The sequence below is a fragment of the Anabrus simplex genome, chromosome 2, assembly GCF_040414725.1.
Source record: "Anabrus simplex isolate iqAnaSimp1 chromosome 2, ASM4041472v1, whole genome shotgun sequence".
In the NCBI taxonomy this organism is placed as follows: Eukaryota; Metazoa; Arthropoda; class Insecta; order Orthoptera; family Tettigoniidae; genus Anabrus; species Anabrus simplex.
This window is the reverse complement of record NC_090266.1, coordinates 957,212,528-957,236,417: the sequence shown is the minus strand read 5'-3', so window position 1 is coordinate 957,236,417 and position 23,890 is coordinate 957,212,528. Positions and strand designations below refer to the sequence as shown.

Genomic DNA, 23,890 nt, shown 5'->3' with positions numbered 1-23,890 from the left:
TGAACTGTAGATTACTGTAAAGAAAGGAATAGAATTAAGTAATTTAATAGATATATAATTATTTACCAGATATTATAATAGGAGTTGAGTCATGCCTAGGAAATGATATAATGGATTCAAACATTTTCTCAAGAAACTGGAGTGTGTATCATAGAGATAGGATAGGAATGGTAGGAGGGGGAGTATTCAGGGGAGTATTCATTCTGGTGATAGAAGAAATTGTAAGCTACTTAAAGATGGCAAACATGAAATTCTAGGCATAAGGCTCATCTCTAAAGATAACAGGTAACGTGATGTCTTTGGAGTGTACAGACCAGGAAAGGGTAGCACTGATGCTGGTTCACAATTATTTGATAAGATAATGATCTGTGTGGGGAACGATATGGAAAGGAACGTGATTGTAGTGGGTGATCTCAGTTTACCAAATGTCAGTTGGGAAGGAAATGAAAATGACAGAAAGGCATGACAAACAAATGGAAAATAAGTTAATATGGGAAGGACAGCTGATTCAGAAAATGATGGAAAAAACTAGAGGGAAGAATATTCTGGACGTGGTGCTGGTAAAATCAGATGAGCTCTATAGGGAAACTGAAGAAGTAGATGGTATTAGTGATCACAAAGCTGTTGTTGTCATAGTTAAATATAAATGTGATAGAAAGGAAGGTCTTAAAGGTACTGTAGGACTATTATTCAGTACCATATGGCTCATGAAACAGGCATGAGGGAGTTTTTAAAAAGTAACAATGATCGATGGAAAACAGTAAATAAAAACATAAACAGACTCTGGATGGGTTCATTTAATGCAATTGATGAGGAATGTGAAAACCGGTTGGTACCTTTAAATTTTGTAATGAAGAGTAAAGTCCCACTATATTATAATAGAGAAGTAAAGAGACAAAGAAGAAGGTGCAGGCTGGAAAGAAATAGATTTATAAATGGCTGTGGAAGTAAGGAGAAACTGAAGGAACTTACTAGGAAATTGAATCTAGCAAAGAAGTCAGCTAAGGATAACATGATGGTAAGCATAATTGGCAGTCATACAAATTTTAGTGAAAAATGGAAGGGTATGTATATGTGCTTTAACGCAGAAACAGGTTCCAAGAAGGACATTCCAGGAATCATTAATGAACAAGGGGAGTGTGTACACAAGGATCTTCTAAATGCAGAAGTATTGAGTCAGCAATATGTAAGGATTGTTGGTTCCAAGGATAATGTCCAGGTTAGAGGTGGTGACTAATCCTAAAGAAGTTTTAAAATTTACCTATGATAACAACAAAATTTACAACAAGATAAAATATTTGAAAACTAGAAGAGCAGCTGGAATTGATAAGATTTTGGGGGATATACTTAAGACAATTGGTTGGGATATAGTAACAGATCTGAAGTACTTATTTGATTATTGTTTGCATGAAGGAGCTATACCAAATTAATAAATAGTTACTATAGTAGCCCCTGTGTATAAAGGGAAGGGTATAGACATAAAGCTGAAAATTACAGGCCAGTCAGTTTGACATGCATTGCATGTAAGTTTTGGGAAGGCATTCTTTCTGATTATATTAGACATGTTTGCAAAATTAATAACTTGTTCAATAGAAGGCAAATGGGCTGAGGAAAGTTTATTCCACTGAAGATCAACATGTAGGATTCCAACAAGTTATAGCAGATATCTTGGATTCAGCTGATCAAATGGACAGTATCACGATTGACCTATCTAAGGGATTTGATAGGGTAGATCATGGGAGACTACTGGCAAAAATGACTGCAATAGGACTAGGCAAAAGAGTGACTGAATTAGTGGCTATATTTCTAGAAAGTAGATATGAGAGAATTAGAGTAGGCAAAGCTTTATCTGACACTAATAATTAAGAGGGGAATTCCTCAAGGCAGTATTATTGGACCTTTCTGTTTTCTTATATATATAAATGATATGAGCAAAGATGTGGAATCAGAGATAGTCCTCTCAGTTTTAATTACTGTATTGATGGGGTGAAAGTTCCCTTTGGGGATCATTGTAAGTACCTAGGTGTTAATTTAAGGAAAAATCTTCATTGGGGCAATCATATAAATGTGATTGTAAATAAAGGGTACAGATCTCTGTAGATGGTTATGAGGGTATTTAGGGGTTGTAGTAAGGATGTAAAGGAGAGAGCATGTAAGTCTCTGTAAGACCCCAACTAGAGTATGGTTCCAGTGTATGGGATCCACAGCAGGATTACTTGATTCCAGAACTGGAAAAATCCAAAGAAATGCAGCTCGATTTGTTCTGGGTGATTTCCGACAAAAGAGTAGTGTTACAAAAATGTTACAAAGTTTGAAGAACCGCTCAGTATTCTGTCAGTTCGTATGTCGCACATCATTGCACAATACTTCAATAATCGAATCACGAGATCACCGGTGTACCTGGACAGTGAATAAGTGAGCTGACTGATTCAATAGCTTAAATGAAAAAGATATTTTTACCTGAAAACTAGTGGGCTAGTGTATAAATCCCAGGTAGCCTATACAAAATATGATGATTTAAGAAATCCTTTGCTGATAGAAAAAGACATTTTCAAAGATGACTGAGCTAGCTGGCCTTGTTTTTATGGTCGCATAGCTATGAGCTTGCATTCGGGGATGGTGGGTTCGAATCCTACCATCGTCAGCCGTTAAGATGGTTTTCCATTCTTTCCCATTTTCACACTGGGAAAACAGTGGTGCTGTACCTTAAGTAAGGCCACAGCCACTTCCTTTCCTCTTCTAGCCCTTTCCTATCTCATCGTCGCCGTAAGAGCTATCTGTGTCGGTGCGATGTAAAGCACCTTATTTGATTTCTATTTACTGTGTAGGCTACTTATTGTGTACACAGGTATGTTTACATCTAGTTCTGTATGTATAACATAGTTGTGAATTTCAAAGAACTGTAGAAAACCAAAGGTAAAAATTCTGAGTTATATAATTTATTATTATTGTTATTATTATTATTATTATTTTATTATTATCATTAACTACATAAGTTTTGTGCTGTAATAAGCATGTATAGTATTGCACAAGTACCTATTTTTTCCTGCATTTCACTTTATAACTTATTTATTTTGTATCGTGTACTTACCGAGAATATAATGAAGTTTCCAAGTTCTTTGCAATTGTTTGAGAAAAGACTAGGGAAATAATTGATAGGAATCTCCCACCTGCACAACAGCTCTAAATGCAGATCATTGATTATTGTGTGTACTCTATATACTTATTTAATGGAGTTGTCACTGTTGGGGGAAGGCTTTATAACATCAGAACGTGATTCGAAGAAGTGGCTGGAGGAGAACGAGAATCTGAAAGTTAGATGACACATAGGAAAGCAGTTCGTAGAATGAAGACCAGATGACAGCAGCAAGCATTGAATGTTGTTGCAGCTGCCTTGTCAATACACACTACACAGATGCAATAGGGTCGATAACTCTAATGAGCCGTGAATCGGCTCAGTGTATCAATTCAATAATGTGAACGGAATCAAATTAATCAATTCAGTACAATGAACCAAATATCCCATCACTACAGAAAATAAGATATTCAGCAAGCAAGACTACTTTAAGAATGCACATGACTCGCTAACATAACCCTACAACCCATGCACTTGAAAATGACAACATTTAACCAACATTCATTGGTAAAACACAACAACACACACACAACACATTACAAGGAAAACACCCATAGCACTGAAAGGCATACTGTTCTCAGTAAATAAGAAATTCAGCAACCTAGACTACTGTACTTTAAATATGCACATGACTCACTAACACAACCCTGCAGCCAGTACACTTGAAAATGACAAAATTAAACCAACATTCGTTGGTAAATCACATGAATGCATAATATATTACAAGAAAAACACAAATTACATAGGTCAATGAAATAACGTTTTAAACAAATGTACATTCACCAGCCTAGTACTACTTGAAAAATACAATTAAAAGTGTATTTAAGAGAAAATCATAATTATTGATAAACACATTTGCTAAACACCTTAATGCACTGTTTAATCATCATTTTCAACTTCACATTGCACTGACACTCATCAAGGTTACATATACTACTCTCAGTTAACTGAAATCCTAACACTACCAGTGCCTGTCTTTGATTCAGTAACTTAAGAAATTCTGGTTCATAACTGTCACTAATTAACACCTGGAAAAGTCTGAACACATTACAAAACAAGGACGTGACCATCAATGATGGACACTTCAAACCACCTCTCTTCACTAGATTAAAATAAATCATCATTTCCCTATCACTCTCCACAAGTAATTCATTTTCAGCCTGCAACATTTTAATGCAGACATCACACATTTTACATAGGTAATATTTCAATCACCTGCAGACTAGTGTAGCTGGCAATGCAGACCAAAATCCACAGTGTTTCAAGGGGAACTGTGATGTGAACTACTTCTAATGCAGCCTCTAACACATCTAAATTTTCAATAATTGCATCATGGCTATTGATATATACATAAGTCTTGCAAAGAAAATTCACCAAGTTTTGCAGACCTCATCTTCAATATATCTGACACTTTGATCTTTCTTTCAGACACAAGAATTTGTTCCACATAAGCATTATAAGTCCAACCACTCAATCTCCTGTAGACACTAAATCTTCCATCTAAACTGTCTGTCTGAAATTTTGCAGTAAGCACATAAGACCAGTGTGACTCATTAAAAATATATTTACACAGTTCTATCACTGTGGTGAGTGTGTGTGTCAATCTTCCTTCTGTTTATGACATGTGCCATAAGTCTATGTATGTTCTTAAACATGTAAGGAATGAAAGGTTCCTGTTGTCAGGACCAGTAATTTGACTAGCATCTTGTGGTATATGTACCTTTCATGGGATGCTGTACATAACAAACTGCCCACCACTTTTGAATTAATTTTAGAACTGGATTGTGCCATCAGAAACATCCACACCTTGATGTTTAAACAATTACAAACCAGCAACATTCTTATGATCAAAGACTTTACTGCCAAAGATATATTCTGTCTCTATTGTTGTTGGATACAGAGCCTTCCTAGCTAAATTTGGAGCCACTTGTAGTAATAACCGCTTCTCTGAATGAAACAACTCTTTAAGGTCCGAAAATTTTGCCTCAGTACTTGTAAATTTACAGACTGACTCTGTACCAACATTAACATTGACCACTTCACTTAAAACAGCAAATGTCTTCTCAATGTTTGGTATAATAAAAGAATGTCACAGCCCATATCAGTAGTTCTGGAAAGTATCTTATTTGAGTAGTTATAGAGAGCTCTAACTGTTCCAGGACACATTTTATTTTACTAGTTCTCTCTGCATTAAACTCATGTCTAACTCAAGTGCACTTTTTCAAAAGGTTCATCAAAAGAGAAAGTTTATCAGTGAGACCGATATTATCATCAGAATAACTTGTGAGATGACTTACCAAAGTGTCAAACTTTGTCCTTCTGTCATAGTTCAAGTCTTCACAAGCATCAAATTCCAATATAAACCTAAAATGCTCTGTGGGCAAATACACATTTTTGTGAAACACTTGAACTGCAAATGAACTTGAAAGTCACTGATGGAACGTTAATAAATGACTCATCATCCACCTTCCACACACGTGAGCAGTATAAACCAAACTGAATGTAAACATGGCCCCACACGCTGTCTAAACGTGGCCCAATGTGGCAGCCATTTTGTCACATATCGATATATGCATTCAGGTCTGATAATATTGTAGTTGGACTTGGTTGATTCATGCCTGGACTTCGAGTTCAATAAATCGATGTTAGTATTATTTATTTCCACCCTGGTTGCATGAAGTTGGTGTATGATACAGTAACATGGTTCTTCAGCCTAAACTGTAAAACGAGCAATCTTATAACGAAAAATGCCGAACATTTTCGACAAATTAGAAATGCCGGCTGAGCATAACCAAAATGAGTGAAAAGCAGGGCATGTCCGGCAAAAGCCAGATGGTTGATAAACCTATCCTGGACTCTTTGCTCTTATTGATGAAGGAGAAAATTATTGATTGTTACATTCATATCTTGTGCTGAAAAACATAAATTAATTTTTAATATGAAATTTGGGATTTCAATATATCTTTTCAGTGGATGATCCTCTAGATACAGTTGGTGTCCATTTTGGTGGTGGATTTTGGGGTCTCATGTCAGCATCGTTCTTCTCAGAGAGTGGCCTATTTTACGGTTTCAGCCTTGATTCCACTATGGTAAGTAAATCTCTTGCCTATACCATATCAGTATAATTATTGCCATCCATGAGCAACATTGATTACAACACTAACTTGAATGCGGTAGATATGGAGTGATTAAATGATGCGGAATTGAAATAGACAGTCCCCTAACTATTTGTGCAAACCTTCCTCTTACAAAAACTGAAGTAAAATTTTCCTCTGCATTGAAATTTGCTCAGACTAGAATTTAAAAGATGTTCCAAAGATGTTCCATGAATATGAGAGAAATATATCATGTTTTAGAATTATAGCCATAGGATGAAATCAAAAGCCTACAGTACACCATTTTATAGACTGTTATGCCTTTCAGTGTTCAATCTTTAGGCCTCCATGAATAAATGAATTACCTCTGCAATCCTATATTTGTAACTAGCTCGGTGGCCGTATTTAGATCTACATCTCTTAATATTATATAAAACTAAAAGCTGAATCATGTCATTAGTGCTTTGATCTCCTTCTAAGTCTCTTACCCTCCATGCCTGAGTCCATTATTCTTCTAGGTAGCCTATCATTCCCCCATTCATCCCACATGACCCTACCACCACAACCGGTTTATGCATACAGCATCATCCATGAAGTTTATTCCTAAATTAGCTTTTATAAATCTTCATTACGAGTACCGTTCTGCCAATGTCGCCCCCCCCCCCCCATTTGTACCAGGAATCATTCTCACTGTATTTCAAAATCAAAATCAAAATCAAAATCTCTTTATTTGCAAATGAGGTGTCTACCTCGGTGGCAAATGGTACACTAAAATACATTATTGTCAAGCACTAAATTTTAAATTAACAGGAGACGAAGAAAATTTTCCTAGAATACAATATTATACAATTTACGCTAATAATTTTTTCTATTAAACACACACATCATCCTTAATAAATTTATATTGTTTACAAAATTCTACTTATAATATCTTACAAACATAGTCAACTCATATACAGTACGGTATGTGAAATTACTTCTAATAATACTATACAACTGGTATAAGATTAAAATTAACACTGAATTTATTTACATATTTATATTTTACCCATTTTGGAACCTAAGTAGCATAACGACCTGCTGCGTCTTAACCAGAGCCTCTTTTGCCACCACTTTTCAGAGTTCCTGAAGGGCCTTCACAGCTACCGTAGCGGTCCCAGGGCCCTCGAAGTCCCCACTGTACTTCACCCCTACAGGCAGTCCCCTACTTGGGCTGTCCAAACTCCTTAGACCAGGGGATGGAATTAATTTAATCACACACATTTATTATTTACAATATCCTGCACTGGTCGAATGCCCTCTAACATTTAAATTATTATCTCTGTTGTTGTTTATTCTCTTCTTGAATATCTGTACAGTATTTGGAAAAGGATCAAACACTACCCCTGGTAAACTGTTCCACTCCTTCACGCCCTTCCCAATGAAAGAAAATTTACCCCAATTGCTTCTGCTAAAAATTTTGTACTTGTGGTCAGTTCTACCAATATAATTATTTTCCAACCGAAGCCTCTCACGGATATCTCCCCATGCTTCTTCTCCTGTATAGGCTCTATATAGTCCTATAAGTCTAGTTTTCTCCCTTCTCTTACTTAAAGTTTCCCACCCAAGTTCCTTTAATATTTCTGATACACTACTCTTTCTCCTGAAATCCCCTGTTACAAACCTTGCTGCTTTCCTCTGCACACCATCTAGTTCTTTTATTAGGTATTCTTGGTGAGGATCCCAAACACTGTTTGCATATTCCAATAATGGACGAACCATACTTAAGTAACTTTTTTCTTTTAATTCTTTGTTGCATCCTTTAAGTAGTCTCATTATGACATGTAACGATCTGTATGCTTTTCCAACAATGTCATCGACATGACCCTTCCAGTGCAAATTACTTTCAAATCTCACACCTAAGTATTTGCACTTGCCATCTTTTGGGATAACTACCTCATCCAAAGTATATTCAAATTCAGTTTTAAAGCTCCTGTTTGTAAATGTTGTAACAGTTGATTTGCCTCCATTAATCTTCATATTATTTTCTTCAACCCATTCTTGGATACTGTCAAGGTCTCTTTGTAATTCTGAACAATCCTCAGTGTTATTTATTTCCTTATAAACAATTATGTCATCTGCATACAATCTTATTTTCGATGTTATATTGTTCCCTAAATCATTTGCGTATATTAAGAAAAGTAACGGACCGATTATACTACCCTGTGCAATTCCCTTCCAGACTTTCTCTTCCTGTGATATATTATTTCCTACTTTGACTTTCTGAACCCTTGAATTTAGAAATGTTCTTCTCCAACGTATAACCCTTACATCCAATCCTATTCCCTCCAATTTCTTTAATAATATTCCACGTTCCACTCTATCAAAGGCTTTGGAAAGATCTATGGCTATGCAATCTAACTGGCCTCCTGAATCTTACTGATCTGATATGTCCTGCTGAAATCCCACCAGTTGTGCCTCGCAAGAAAATTTCTTTCTAAATCCATACTGGCTCCTCATGAACCAATTTTTATCATCACATATCCCTCTGATGTACTTTGCTATTAAACTCTCCAGTATTTTACAAACTATACTGGTCAGGCTGATTGGTCTGTAGTTCTCTGGTTTCCTTTTATCACCCTTTCCTTTATAAATTGGTATTATTATAGATTCCTTCCATTCCTTTGGTATCACACTATCATTTATGACATAGTCAAAGAGAAATTTTAAATAAGGCACTATGTACCACCCCATTGTTTTTAATACCTCCCCAGTAATTTGATCACTTCCTGCTGCTTTTCCTTGCTGAAGCAGTTGGATTTCTCTGAAAATATCTTCATTTGTGAATGAGAAGCTTCTTGTTTCCCTCTGTGTCTCTCCCTCTCTATCTTCTGTTACGGTTTCCAAGTTCTGACAATCTTCTACTGAATCTCGGAATTCCCTACTAAAGAGGTTTGCTTTCTCAGTATCTGTTAAATAGTGTTCACCCCATTCTCCCACCATTGTAGGAATTTGGATTCCTTTTCCTTTTTGATTCCTAATATATGAATACAGCTTTTTCCATTTCCCTTTGTGGTCATTACCCTCTTGAAGAATGCCATTCATATAATTCTCTTTTGCTACCTTTTTCACTCTATTCAGTTCCCTCATTAGCTGTTTTCTACTTTCTCTACTCTCCCTACCTTCTTTGATTTTCCTGTTTACTATTCTACATTTTCTTTTTAATTTTCTTATTTCCCTTGTGTAATAAACAGGGTCTGAGGTCATTTTACCCTTCTTAACAGGTACAAATCTCTTCTCTCCTTCCCAAATGATTCCTTTAAATTTAGCCCAAAGTGTATCCACATTATTCCCTTCACTTATCCAACAACTGAATTGTGATTTAAGGTAAGTCCCAAATTCATCAACTTTAGTTTTTCTGTATAATTTCTTGTATTTTGTGACCCTCTTATTAAGCATTTTTGGTACAAGTCCTACATCCATTATTACAGCCTTTTGGTCACTATTCCTTCAATTACCTCAGTTTTATCAACAATTTCCCATGGTTTAACCAAGAATACATCTAGCAAGTTATTGAGACGAGTTGGTTCTTGTACTACTTGTGTAAATCCTCCCTCCCAAATTAACTTATTTGCCAGTTTCTGTTCATGGGCTTCACTTGCAGCTCCATTCCATTCAACTTCAGGCAAGTTTAGATCTCCCCCAATTATTACCGTATCATTATTGTTTTTATGAGTATAATCTATTATTTTCTCAAATATTTTCATGTCTCTTTCCTCTCTTCCAGGCCTATATGTTCCTATAATTCCCACCTCCTTCATATTATCACAAACTAATTTTATCCCTAATATTTCATCCCTTTCATCAGTAAACCATTCATGCGAACAATAAGTTTCCTTCACCAGAATAAATACCCCTCCTCCCTTTTTATCTCCTTGGTCTCTACGATAGACTGTATACCCTTCTGGAAATACTTCTGTATTACCCACCCCTTCTCTCAACCACGATTCCACTCCTATCACCACATCCGTCTCATAAGATTCCATCAATGTATCGAATTTTAATTGTTTATTTACTACACTCTGACAGTTTACCAAGAGCAATTTGTCTCTGTTACTAGTAACGTATGAGTAAGATGTCTCAAGTCAACCCAGCTGTCACTCCATAGAGCAAATTCAGTCCAAAACAGACCGGTGTAAATATAGTTTCATCCAAGAACTAAATTCTTTCTTACAGAACACTGCATTGGCTTTGCTGCACCTTGATTCAACTTCACTTAATCCTGCCATTCTGGGAGAGTACACATTCTAAATACATGAAATATTCCACCTGCTCCAGATTTGTATTCCCACTCTGACATTCATTCCTCTTAGATTTTTTTCCAAATGACATCACTTTGGTCTTGGAAACATTAATTTTCATATCATAGTCACTGCACCTATTTTTGAGTTCCAAGATATTTACATTGTAGGCTTTCACCACAGTCTGCCATTAAGACCAAATCGTCGGAATAGGCCAGACTGCTTACTACATATTCACCTAACTGAATCCCTCTCTGCCACTATACAGTATATGTTTCAGGATATGTTACATGTAAACTGTGAACAACAAAGCTGAAAGATTACAGTCTTGTCTAACTGCAAAATCATCCTGACATCAATTCTTACTGCACTCCAAGTGTCAACATAAAGCCTTTGATTGCAATTTTTTTTTTACAATTGGCTTTTATTTTTCCTATTGGTTTTACTTCACACCAACACAGATAGGTCTTATGGCAATGATGGGACACGAAAGGGCTAGGAGTGGGAAGGAAGAGGCCGTGGCCCTAATTAAGGTACAGCCCCAGCATTTGCCTGGTGTGAAAATGAGAAACCACGGAAAAACATCTTCAGGGCTGCCGACCGTGGGATTCGAACCCACTATCTCCTGGATGCAAGCTCACAGCTGCGCACTCCTAACCGCATGGCCAACTCACCTGGTACAATTGGCTTTAAGTCACACCGATGCTGATAGGACCTGGGGGGATGATGGGATAGAAATCCACTAAGAGTGGATAGGAAGCGTCAGGTTGTATGTCCCACCATTTGTCTGGAGTGAAAATGGGAAACCACGGGAAACAATCTTCAGGGCTGCCGACAGTGGGGTTCGAACCCACTATCTCGGGAAAGCAAGCTCACAACTGCGTGACCCTGATTGCTTTTAATAATCTCCCTCAATCTCATAATCCCTCAGTACAGCTAACATCTTTTCCCTCAGTACTCTGTCATATGCCTTCCCTAGATCTATGAATCATATAGCATTATTCAATTACTTGACACAACCTGAAAATCTGGTCCTGATAGCCCGTCTGTGATCTGAAACTGCAGTGGTTTCATTTAATTTGTTCACCATTATCAATAACATCCTCCTTTCCAAACTGTCCATGAACACCTTGCCTGGTATAGGCCTACTGATCAATGAAATACCTTGATGGCTGTTGCAATGCTTTTCCTTCCCTTGCTTATAGATAGGTGACATTATTGCTTTTGTCCAATTGAAAGATACCTTTCTCACATACCATGCTATACCTATTACTTTATGAAACCATTTCATCCCTGCCTCCCCTCCCCCCAACATTTAATCATTTCAGGTCTAATTTCATCTATTCCTGCAGCTTTATGACAATATATAATTAGTTTATTTGCCTTTCTTTCCACTTCCTGGAGGGTTTGATTGCACTACGATTATTATGCTTCTCCCTATAAACTACATTGTTTAGGATTCGGCACATTGATTATTATTATTATTATTATTATTATTATTATTATTATTATTATTATTATTATTATTATTAATATTTTAGTAACTCCTTAGTTACTGTAGTCCTTAAGAGATACTAGTATGTCACAATTTTGCTCTGAAAACAGGTTCCTTCATTTGAAAGTAAATCTCTCACGTTAAAGCACCCTTAAATATCAACCAACCATGTTGGAAATCAAACCCACCACCTTGAACGTAAGAGCTGAATTCCCTACTCAGTTATGCTATACAACCAGACTGCTTCTTAGTGTGATGATAGAAATGGATGGGGATCAAATTCCCCTTCATAGGGTGCCTGTAGTATATCAATGTGACCTTTAACAACCATGTATGAATACAATGTTGTGAGATGGGATGGTAAATGTGATGAAAAGTCAGGTTGTACATTTCACTAAGAAGAGAAGTCCTCTCAGTTTTAATTACTGTGTTGATCTGGTGAAGTACATAGTGGGGATACCAATGTTAGTACTTGGGTGTAATATAAGGGATGATCTCAATCGCATTAATGAGGTTGTAAATAAGGTTACAGATCTTTACATATGGGTATTGAGGGTATTTAGGGGTGAAGGAGGGCATATAAGTCACTGGTAAGACCCTAATTAGACTATAATTCCATATATGGGACTCTCACTGGGGTTACTTGATTTGAGAACTGGAAAAAATCTAAAGAAAAGTAGCACGATTCATTCTAGGTGATTTCTAACAAAACAATAATATTCCAGAATAGTTGCACACCCTGAGCTGATAAGACGTGGAAGTAAGGAGATGAACTGCTCTACTAAGTGGTATGTTATAGATGTTGATTCCCATAGGGAACAAAAATATTTGTCGTGAATGAGTATGTTGCGAGCTGTCAGTGGGAGAAATGGCATGGAATTATATTAGTAGACAAATAATCCAAAATGGAGTTTTTAAAAGATGGGAGGATCATAATATGAAGATAAAGTTGGAACTGAAGACGACAAACTGGGGCAAATATTTGTTTATAAGAAGAGTTATTAGGGACTGGAATAATTTACCAAGGCAGATGTCTGATAATAAATTTCCAACTTACTTTAAACCATTTAATAAAAGGTAAACATTTGGTAATGCATGTCATCTGGGCGGCACCCCTAAGTATAGATCAGCGGTGGGGATTGATTGATTGATTGATTGATTGATTGATTGATTGATTGATTGATTGATTGATTGATTGATTGATTGATTGATTGATTGATTGATTGATTGATTGATTGATTGATTGATTGATTGATTGATTGATTGATTGATTGATTGATTGATATAACAAGCAAACTGATCAAAGAGGAACTATCTACTTTTTTGGTAACAAAGTGAATAACAGCCATAATGAAACATGCAAGATAGTTTGATGTAGCAATGTGTCATTGTCAAAATTATTACTGCCTTTTTTCTGTGGTAAAAACATTGAATTTCATAAGAAGACAGATAGACTCCCAATTAATCTGAAGCAAGGGTTTTGCAAAAGTATTACCGTACTGTAAGCAAAAGGATAAACCCAAAACTGTTTGTGGATTCAAATATGTACGGTCTCCCATCAGCAATTAGGAGGTTGCAGAGGAACATGAGAAAAGCCTAATGGACCCAAGCAAAACTTTGAGTACATATGTTCATTGTAATGAAATTACACTCATGTTCATAAAAACAGAACATCTTCAAAGACTATAGATAGGAAGTTCATATTCACAGGACATGTTCATAAGTATGTTCTGCAGAAATGATTAGCCTTTCAGTCACCTAGGTTCAGCATGTGTCCTGTTGCCTAGTAGGCACTTGATCCTGCATGGGCACTGATAACTTGTTCCATGCGTGATGGCATCGACACGTATAAGGCACAAATGGCGTTTTGGGGTATAGCCATCCATGCTGCAATCACCTGGTTCCACATTTCATCTTTGGTGGTTAGCATTGGATCACAACACCGCACTCGTCATTTCATCATATCCCACACATTTTCGATTGGTGACAAGTCCGGTGACCAGGTGGGCCAGGGCAACAGTCTGACATCCTGTGACAAAAGGAAGGCACGTGTTCATGCAGCAACATGTGGTTGGGCATTGCCCTGCTGAAATATGGCGTCCGGGGTGTTGTGCAGAAAGAGTATGGTTACGGGTCGCAGGATATCATTCACATAGGTCAAAATGGTCACAGTGCCCTGGATATGCACCAACTGTGATTTGTGGTTGTACCCAATAGCACCCCACACCATAAGGCCTTGCGATGGCACTGTATATTTTGTGCGTATGCAGTCAATGTGATGCCTCTCCCCCTGTCTGTAGCGAACCAAAATGCGGCCATCATTTTCAAACAAACAGAACCTGGATTCATCTGAAAACACTATCTGCTGCCATTCCTGTTCCCAGTGATGTCATTCCATACACCATTGCAGTCTAGCATGTTTATGTACATTAATCAAAGGTAGGCGGAGAAGTGGATGACGCGCCGGTAACCCAGACCGTAATAAACAGCGACGGACTGTCACTCCTGATAATGTACATTGTGTTACACTGTTCCACTGATGCGCCAGAGCTGAGGAGGACGCAGATCTGTCCTGCAATGCCATTCAGATGAGGTGTCGATCTTCTCTCGAGGGGGGGGGTCTGGGTGGTGCGACCAGACCCATCTCGTCATGTTCTACGGCCTTCTATAAACCCATTGCACTGCTGACACACTTTGTCCCACACGAGCAGCAATTTCCCAGATGGATGCATCACGTTCTCTGATGCCAATAATGCACCCTCTTTCAAACTCACTCATTTGATGGTATAACTCTCACAAATGTCTGCAAGGCATCCTACACATCTGCTAAAGTCACACTGATCCAATACATTCGGTTTAAAGCGACAACGAAAGCCGCAGGCACATATTACCAGTCAGTGGTGGTGTGCCGAGATATCGATGTGGACCTTGAACCTGAGGGCCAACATAGTTCAAATGCTAATCATTTTTTCAGAACATACCAATGCACATGTCCTGTGAATATGAACTTCCTATCTCTAGTCTTTCAATGTGTTCTGGTGTTTATGAACATGGGTGTAGTTTCGGGTATTAAACACGACATACACTGACTGACAGAGCAAATGCAACACCAAGAAGGAGTGGTTCGAAAGGGATGAAAGTTGGGGAAAAAACAGAGACGGCACGGACGAATAATTGATGTTTATTTCAAACCGATATGCAGGTTACACAATGCGCATGGCATCGACTCAGTAGGATGTAGGACCACCGCGAGCGGCGATGCACGCAGAAACACGTCGAGGTACAGAGTCAATAAGAGTGCGGATGGTGTCCTGAGGAATGGTTCTCCATTCTCTGTCAACCATTTGCCACAGTTGGCCGTCCGTACGAGGTTGGGGCAGAGTTTGCAAACGGCGTCCAATGAGATCCCACACGTGTTCGATTGGTGAGAGATCCGGAGAGTACGCTGGCCACGGAAGCATCTGTACACCTCGTAGAGCCTGTTGGGAGATGCGAGCAGTGTGTGGGCGGGCATTATCCTGCTGAAACAGAGCATTGGGCAGCCCCTGAAGGTACGGGAGTGCCACCGGCCGCAGCACATGCTGCACGTAGCGGTGGGCATTTAACGTGCCTTGAATACGCACTAGAGGTGACGTGGAATCATACGCAATAGCGCCCCAAACCATGATGCCGCGTTGTCTAGCGGTAGGGCGCTCCACAGTTACTGCCGGATTTGACCTTTCTCCACGCCGACGCCACACTCGTCTGCGGTGACTATCACTGACAGAACAGAAGCGTGACTCATCGGAGAACACGACGTTCCGCCATTCCCTCATCCAAGTCGCTCTAGCCCGGCACCATGCCAATCGTGCACATCTATGCTGTGGAGTCAATGGTAGTCTTCTGAGCGGACGCCGGGAGTGCAGGCCTCCTTCAGCCAATCGACAGGAAATTGTTCTGGTCGATATTGGAACAGCCAGGGTGTCTTGCACATGCTGAAGAATGGCGGTTGACGTGGCGTGCGGGGCTGCCACCGCTTGGCGGCGGATGCGCCGATTCTCGCGTGCTGACGACACTCGGGCTGCGCCTGGACCCCTCGCACGTGCCACATGTCCCTGCGCCAACCATCTTTGCCACAGGCGCTGCACCGTGGACACATCCCTATGGGTATCGGCTGCGATTTGACGAAGCGACCAACCTGCCCTTCTCAGCCCGATCACCATACCCCTCGTAAAGTCGTCTGTCTGCTGGAAATGCCTCCGTTGATGGCGGCCTGGCATTCTTAGCTATACACGTGTCCTGTGGCACATGACAACACGTTCTACAATGACTGTCGGCTGAGAAATCACAGTACGAAGTAGGCCATTCGCCAACGCCGTGTCCCATTTATTGTTCGCTACATGCGCAGCACAGCGGCGCATTTCACATCATGAGCATACCTCAGTGACATCAGTCTACCCTGCAATTGGCATAAAGTTCTGACCACTCCTTCTTGGTGTCGCATTTGCTCTGTCAGTCAGTGTATATTCAAATGCATGTTTTAAACTTTTAATAAAATGTCAGTATCATTGTAAAATTTTATCCATTTTCTTTCCATAATGCACTACTTTTCATGTTGCAGCTTTTGGTCAATAGAATTGTGGGAGCTGCAGCCATCATTGGATGGTCTGGGGCACTCAGTATTGTGATGTTTGGTACTCTCAAAATTATGGGTGTCTTTCGAGTTACGCCTGAACAGGAGATGCAAGGTACGTGATGACAGATATTTAATACACTGTAAACTGAAACATGAGAATCTTTGAATCCATACATGTCTTAACCATCTTCGAAAAAAAAAAAAAGCAACAAATGGTTGAACCAAGAAGTATCCTACTCCCATCCCTCCAAATAAAGCCTGGCCAGCCCAAAATCTTTGTGAAAACACCAGCTAATATGAATTCAAAGGGATTCACATATCTGAGTAAGAAATTTCCTTACTTCTCAGCTGCAATACCAAAAAACTGTACTTGTTGGATCGCAGATAAGGAAATTATTGTGTGATGAGGTATTCAATGAAACTTTGAGTGAGATTGAAGTGAGAGCTTGAAAAGGTTTCAAGTGACTTTGCATAAATTTCCTTGATAGAGGAAAATCTCCCTACTACAAACAAGGAGTACAGAAATTGTAGGGTGCACACAAACAAATGGATTGCTGAATATCGTTGAAAATTCATTTCTCGTATTCATACTCACACACATATGTATATTGTAGCCAATCTAAGGGATGAGATGGGTAAAAGATTTAATCAAGGTATCAAGGAAGTGGAGAAATGTTATCAAGTTTTCTGGGAAGAGACCATGTTGGTTGACTTTCGTTGCTTGCTATATTGTAGCAATTCAGAGACAGTGCACAAAAAGCAATCATCTGCTAAACATTTCTAGTTTTCAGGTCTCCTATTGTTGTTCACAAACATAAACTAAGGAGCAAAACTTCTCTCTAGGCATAAACAAATATTACCTTTTTACATACTATTGCATTCAGCCTTACAAACTATGCATGTATGCATATTTTTACAACAGGAACATTCGTGATAAAATAAAAAATACAATGTGAAATAAGAAAGGTGCGTCTTGGATCGTGAAATAGTGTAGAGGAAAGTACGTACTGCATTAGATACGCAAGCACTAGGTAAGCAGTGCACAGACGGAGAGAACGTTGTTTGTTGTTTAGTGTGCTGTAGTGCCTCTTTGTTAAACTGTTAAATTGTGTGCAATCTGTCACAGTGTTGGACATTATGTTTAAATTAAATTTTGAAAAGCAGTTGTCACCAGATTGGAGGAGGACGGCTATGCAATATCTAGTGTTTACAAACAGAAAGGGAAATTGCCGATTAAGTGTATGATTTGTAAAAACATTACTTGTGAGATACTCTGGAAAGAGAAATGATGATGATGATGCTTGTTGTTTAAAGTGGTCTAACACCTAGATCATCGGCACTGGAAAGTGAAATAACTCTATATACTGATTGGCTGAACCACAGCAAGATGAATATGAAGAGGGTGAAGTAAATGAAGAATCACCAATGAAGTCTTCTTCTGAAAGCGAGTTGAGTTCACAGAAAACAGTCATTGTATGCTAGAAAAAAAATATAAAACACACCAGAGAAATTTCTACAGCATAAAAAGTGAAAATCATGAATTATTGGCTACTTCCAGGAACACTCAAACATCACAACCAGAACTATAAACATGTCGTGGTTATCAATGAAAAATAAATTTGCTTGTTTAACAACTGAACAATAGTATCTTAGATGTGAAGCTTCTGCGGTATTTAGATTTATGTGGTTCTTCTTCTGCATTGAACTGTGTAGTTGTTTTCTGTAGATTGCGTAATGTTTGCCGATGTTTGGAATACATTGCGGTAATACCAATATAAATGGTCCATTATTGGACATTATAAATTTTCCAGCTAACTCATTCCTGGTTGCCAGCGTTTTTGCCCTCGTGTGCTAGGTGGGGCTCATCAGTTGGTACCTAGCACACCTACCAAGACGATGGCTAGTGCATACCATGGAGGCTACTGCGTAGGCTACTTAGAGCCACTGGCAGTGCCAATGCACTATGAGAGACTTTGTCTCTTTACCAAAAATTGATGCCCGCTTGGCTATCAGATGATATAGATGTTGAATCCCATAGGGAATCTGAAATATTTGTCCTGAATGAGTAAATTTATAATACCAATATAAATGGTCCATTATTGGACATTATAAATTTTCCAGCTAACTCATTCCTCGTTGTCAGCGTTTCGCCCTCGTGTGCTATGTGGGGCTTATCAGTTGGTACCTAGCACACCTACCAAGATGCTGGCTAGTGCAAACCATGGAGGCCACTGCGTAGGCTACTTGGAGCCACCGGCAGTGCCAATGCACTATGAGAGACCTTTGTCTCTTTACCAAAAATTGGCTATCAGATGATATAGATGTTGATTACCATAGGGAATCTGAAATATTTGTCCCAAATGAGTAAATTTATAATACCAATATAAATGGTACGTTATTGGACATTATACATTTTCCAGCTAACTCATTCCTGGTTGCCAGCGTTGCGCCCTTGTGTGTTAGGTAGGGCTCATCAGTTGGTACCTAGCACATGTACCAAGACACTGGCTAGTGCATACCATGAAGGCCACTGCGTAGGCTACTTGGAGCCACCAGCAGTGCCAATTTATAATGTCCAATAATGGACCATTTATATTGGTATTATAAATTTACTCATTCGGGACAAATATTTCAGATTCCCTATGGGAATCAACATCTATATCATCTGACAGCCAAGCGGGCATCAATTTTTGGTAAAGAGACAAATTCTCTCATAGTGCATTGGCACTGCCGGTGGCTCCAAGTAGCTTATGCAGTGGCCTCCATGGGGTTGAGCTCTTGAACTCTTCGTACGTCTCAGAACTCCCCTTACTCCTTAATTTTTTTGTTGGCCGGGTGGCTCAGCATCTCTACTCCAGCTACTTCGCTGACTTCAAAAAAGCAAATTGGCTGACGCCTTGTTGGAAGTTAGCCACCCCTATACCTACTCTTTTCTCCTCACCATGACGACCACTACCACTCCCACCACAACAACAACCACCACGACCTGCGCACTTAGCATTTCCTACCTTCCTGTCACTACGGTTACGTACTCCCATTCTTCCCCTATTCTGACTACAACCCTTCCTCTGCCACCATATCCTGATCCGCCCAGTTACCTGTACATCCCTCCCCGCTACTTCAACCATTCGACCATCGCTGAAGAAACCTCTGTTACGACACCAGTCACACAGCCTTCACCTCCAGCAGACACAGTGTGCCATTCAACATCACCACCGCCAGATCGCACCACTATGCATAATTGTGTTTTAGGCGGCGTGGATCCTGACATCTCAGATCGAGAGGTTATCCAAGAACTTAATCTCGAAGGCATTCCTGTCCGTCGTGCCTTCCGAATTTGGAACAACTCAGGACCAACCTATCTCGTCCGTCTCCACCTGCCTACGGAAGAAGCAGTCCAACATCTTCTTACCAGCGGCGCACGTATCTACGGCCGTCAACATCAAGTGGAACCTTCACGCTCCCCTCCTCGAACTTCCAACAGCCCACATCTTCGACCCCGGCCAGCCCCCTCGTATCGAACTCCCCCACACGTTTGTCCACCAACTCAATTCTCCTTCTCACCACCCTTAACAGCCGACCTTCTCAGACTTCTCACCACCTCCTTGTACAATATCTCCGCAACCTTACACCTACTAACCTTTCATGGCAGCCCTAGTACTATTCTCTGAATTTTCACCCGTTACACACATCTCTGGTATTTAAATAACATCCGTGTACACCTCCTCAAGCATTAATTCCACTTACCCTCCTCCTTACAACATTGGTCCTTCCCCAACTCTTTCAACATCTCCGGCCCGGGAGACAGCGACACTGTCTAGGGGCCCGCCTCGCCCAAAGGGCAGGGAATGAAACACATTGCAGCAGCAGCAGCCTCCATGGTATGCACGAACCAGCGTCTTGGTAGGTGTGCTATGTACCAACTGATGAGCCCCACCTAGCACATGAGGACGAAATGCTGGCAACCAGGAGTGAGTTAGCTGGAAAATTTATAATGTCCAATAACGGGCCATTTATATTGGTATTATAAATTTACTCATTCAGGACAAATATTTCAGATTCCCTATGGGAATCAACATCTATATCATACATTGCAGTATTTGAAACTCGAACAACAGTTGTACAAAATGAAAGGATTTATTGAACAGAAAGAGAACTTTGCAGACAAAATTAAGGCAGTTAATTAGTGCACGTTTGAAGAATTTTTAAAGTGGTGAACAGTGAAATAGTTTTGAAACAAAATGAAATGGTGTATGGCTTTTAGTGCTGGGAGTGTTCGAGAACATGTTCAGCTCAGCGGGTGCAAGTCTTTTGATCTGAATCCCGTTGGTGATTTGCGTGTTGTGATAAGGATGAAATGATGATGAAGACGGCACATACACCCAGCCCCTGTGCCAGCAAAATTAACCAATGGTGGTTAAAATTTCTGACCCTGCCGGGAATCGAACCTGGGACCCCTGTGACCAAAGGCCAGCACGCTAACTATTTAGACATGGAGCTGGACTAAATTGTTTTAAAATGTGACTTACAAAGTGAGTCGAGGAGTTCAATCAGTCATTGTATGCTAAAAAATAAACACACAAAGAATACAAGGTGCACAAATTAGAAATTGACGATAACAAGTTCAAAGTTAGTTCTTGGCAACATCGTTTTAGAAAGCACTAGAATATAGGCTAGTATGCCACAAAATAACAATTGTAACAACACACCAAGTTCAAGGTAAATTCCAACAAGAGCGGATAATACAGGTTTTTAAAAATGATTGCAAATTATGGGGTCATACCAATGACTAGACTTACAGTGCTGGTGAGTGTGATTTTAGTAAGGAATTGTCCATGGGAAGAACTTTAGAGTTTAAAGGTGTGTCTGACATAAAGGGAGCAGTGCAGTCGAAAGTGGCGACCACACATTTGAATACACTCATGCCTATAGTTTCTACATCAGGGAAGCTAATGCCAGCATTATTTATGGTTTTATATGAACCAACAGACATTAGTACCAGAGTTCAGAAAAATATGTTCAAGCATGAAAATTTTATTGTGAAATGGGCTTCATCAGGAAATGACAAAGCAGTTTTAAAAGAGGCCTTCAAACCATTTTCACATGCAAAAGTCTTGCCCCTTTTAGACTTGTACGGAGTCCACAATGACATTGCAAATGTGAGAAAATTTCTCGAAGAAGCTAAACATGACTCCGATAAACTAACAGTAAAAATAGTACTGGCCAGCATAAGGTATGAACTTAAGACCGTACATCGTTTCTTCTTCCGAATGTATAAATACATTGTACACGAGCTCTGACACAACATTGATTCCGACGATGCAATCACCTACTACATTGCAGCAGCATAACAACATCATGAACAATAGACGCTAGAATTCCAGCAGTTCCTACCTATGTGCCTTGAGCACGCTGATCAGTATGAATGGGTACTAGCTGGATTAACAGCAACATACCCACACTGATAATCCATCAATAGCTTCTGCACCAGTATAGTAAAATGTAAAAAGTGTCATTGTTAGTTGATACAATAACACTGAGTGTCTAGCACTTAGGGGAGGAAAGCGGCTCCATTTATTTATGATCTCTAAGCATTATTTATTTTTCCAAGTGCCAGGCTAAATGGCCCAGACCCTTCAGGTGCTGGCCTTCTGACTCCAACTTGGCAGGTTCGATCTTGGCTCATTCCAGTGGTATTTGAAGGTGCTCAGATACGTCAGCTGTGTGTCGGTAGATTTAATGGCACATAAAAGAACTCCTGTGGGTCAAAATGTTGGCACCTCTGCGACTCCAAAAAACGTCCAAAAGTAGCTAGTGGGACGTAAAGCCAATAACATTATTATTATTATTATTATTATTATTATTATTATTATTATTATTATTATTATTATTATTATTATTATTATTATTATTATTATTATCCAAAACTGTAGAATACACATTAGAAACTGCCTTAATGTAAAAATTAATGTAATTGATGGAACAATTCCCTCTAATAATTGGTGTTTGACAATTACAATATTTCGTTTGTACAAAATGATCCACTTTTTGTCCACCAGTGTATTTCCTCCCTAACCACGTGTGCTTTAAAGTGGACTGAGGCTTTTGTGAAAAGTTAACTTTCTTTATTGTAGGCCTATGGTAAGAAATACTGCCAAAAAGAAAACATGCAATATCCTCAGCGACCGTGTTCATTGGCACCAGGGTATAATATGTACATACTGAGGGGTTGTTGTAATAGTGATTCATTTGTCACAGACATCGGTGATCAGATGGCGCTCAGGAGGCCTGTCCGTATGCACTCTGCTTTGACTCTGCAGGCAGTAAATTTGCTGAGGTTAGAAGTGAAAAATGTTTGCAACATTCATTCCAGGGTACAACCATGTCCCACCGGCGAGTACGTGCTCCTGTTGAACAACTGCAGCCATTTGAACGGGGTTACATTGTAGGCCTGTGGGAAGCTGGATGAAGGTATCGACGGATTGCTGCACATGTTGGCCACAATGTATCGGTGGTGTATCGCTGCTTTCAGCAGTGGTCTGTGGAAAATTTTCACACCTGTAGACCAGGCTCCGGACATCCGCATAGTACAGATGCATGTCAAGATCGACATGTTGTGCGAGCAGCGGTGGCCAACAGAACATCATCCAGGAATGAAACATGGTTACATGTTGCACCTGCTGTGTTACCAAGGACCATTAGGAACCGTCTGCTTGCAGCAGGATTACAATCACGGGTACCTCTGGTTAAACTATCACTGGCACTACAATACCGCAAAACTGGTTACTCTGGTGTCATGAAAGAGTGGTCTGGAGAGGGGAATGGCGCTCTCTGTTGTCCTCAGTGATGAGAGTAGGTTCTGTCTCTATGCAAGTGATGGACGCACACGCGTATGGTGTAGACCTGGTGAGCAGCATTTTCCAGAGTGCATTTCGATTTTGCCAGTAGTCTCCCATGATCCACTCTATCAAATGCTTTAGACAGGTCAATCGCGATAGAGTTTATTTGACCTCCTCAGTCCTAGATATCTGCTATAACTTGCTGGAATCCTACAAGTTGGGCTTCAGTGGAATAAACTTTCCTAAACCCAAACTGCCTTCTATCAAACCAGTTATTAATTTTGCAAACATGTCTTATATAATCAGAAAGAATGCTTTCCCAAAGCTTACATACAATGCATGTCAAACTGTCTGGCCTGTAATTTTCAGCTTTATGTCTATCACCCTTTCCTTTATATACAGGGGCTACTATAGCAACTCTCCATTCATT

General features: G+C 39.5%; 1 protein-coding gene across 1 annotated transcript in view; it reads left to right on the top strand.

The window, feature by feature from the left end:
- LOC136863218 (putative ammonium transporter 1) overlaps positions 1-23,890 on the top strand; it is a 270,464-nt gene that overhangs the window by 223,269 nt on the left and 23,305 nt on the right. The window contains exons 8-9 of the mRNA XM_068225881.1: positions 6,107-6,225; positions 16,607-16,733. Coding sequence (XP_068081982.1) covers positions 6,107-6,225; positions 16,607-16,733 — 246 coding nt within the window. The remainder of the gene's footprint in view (positions 1-6,106; positions 6,226-16,606; positions 16,734-23,890) is intronic.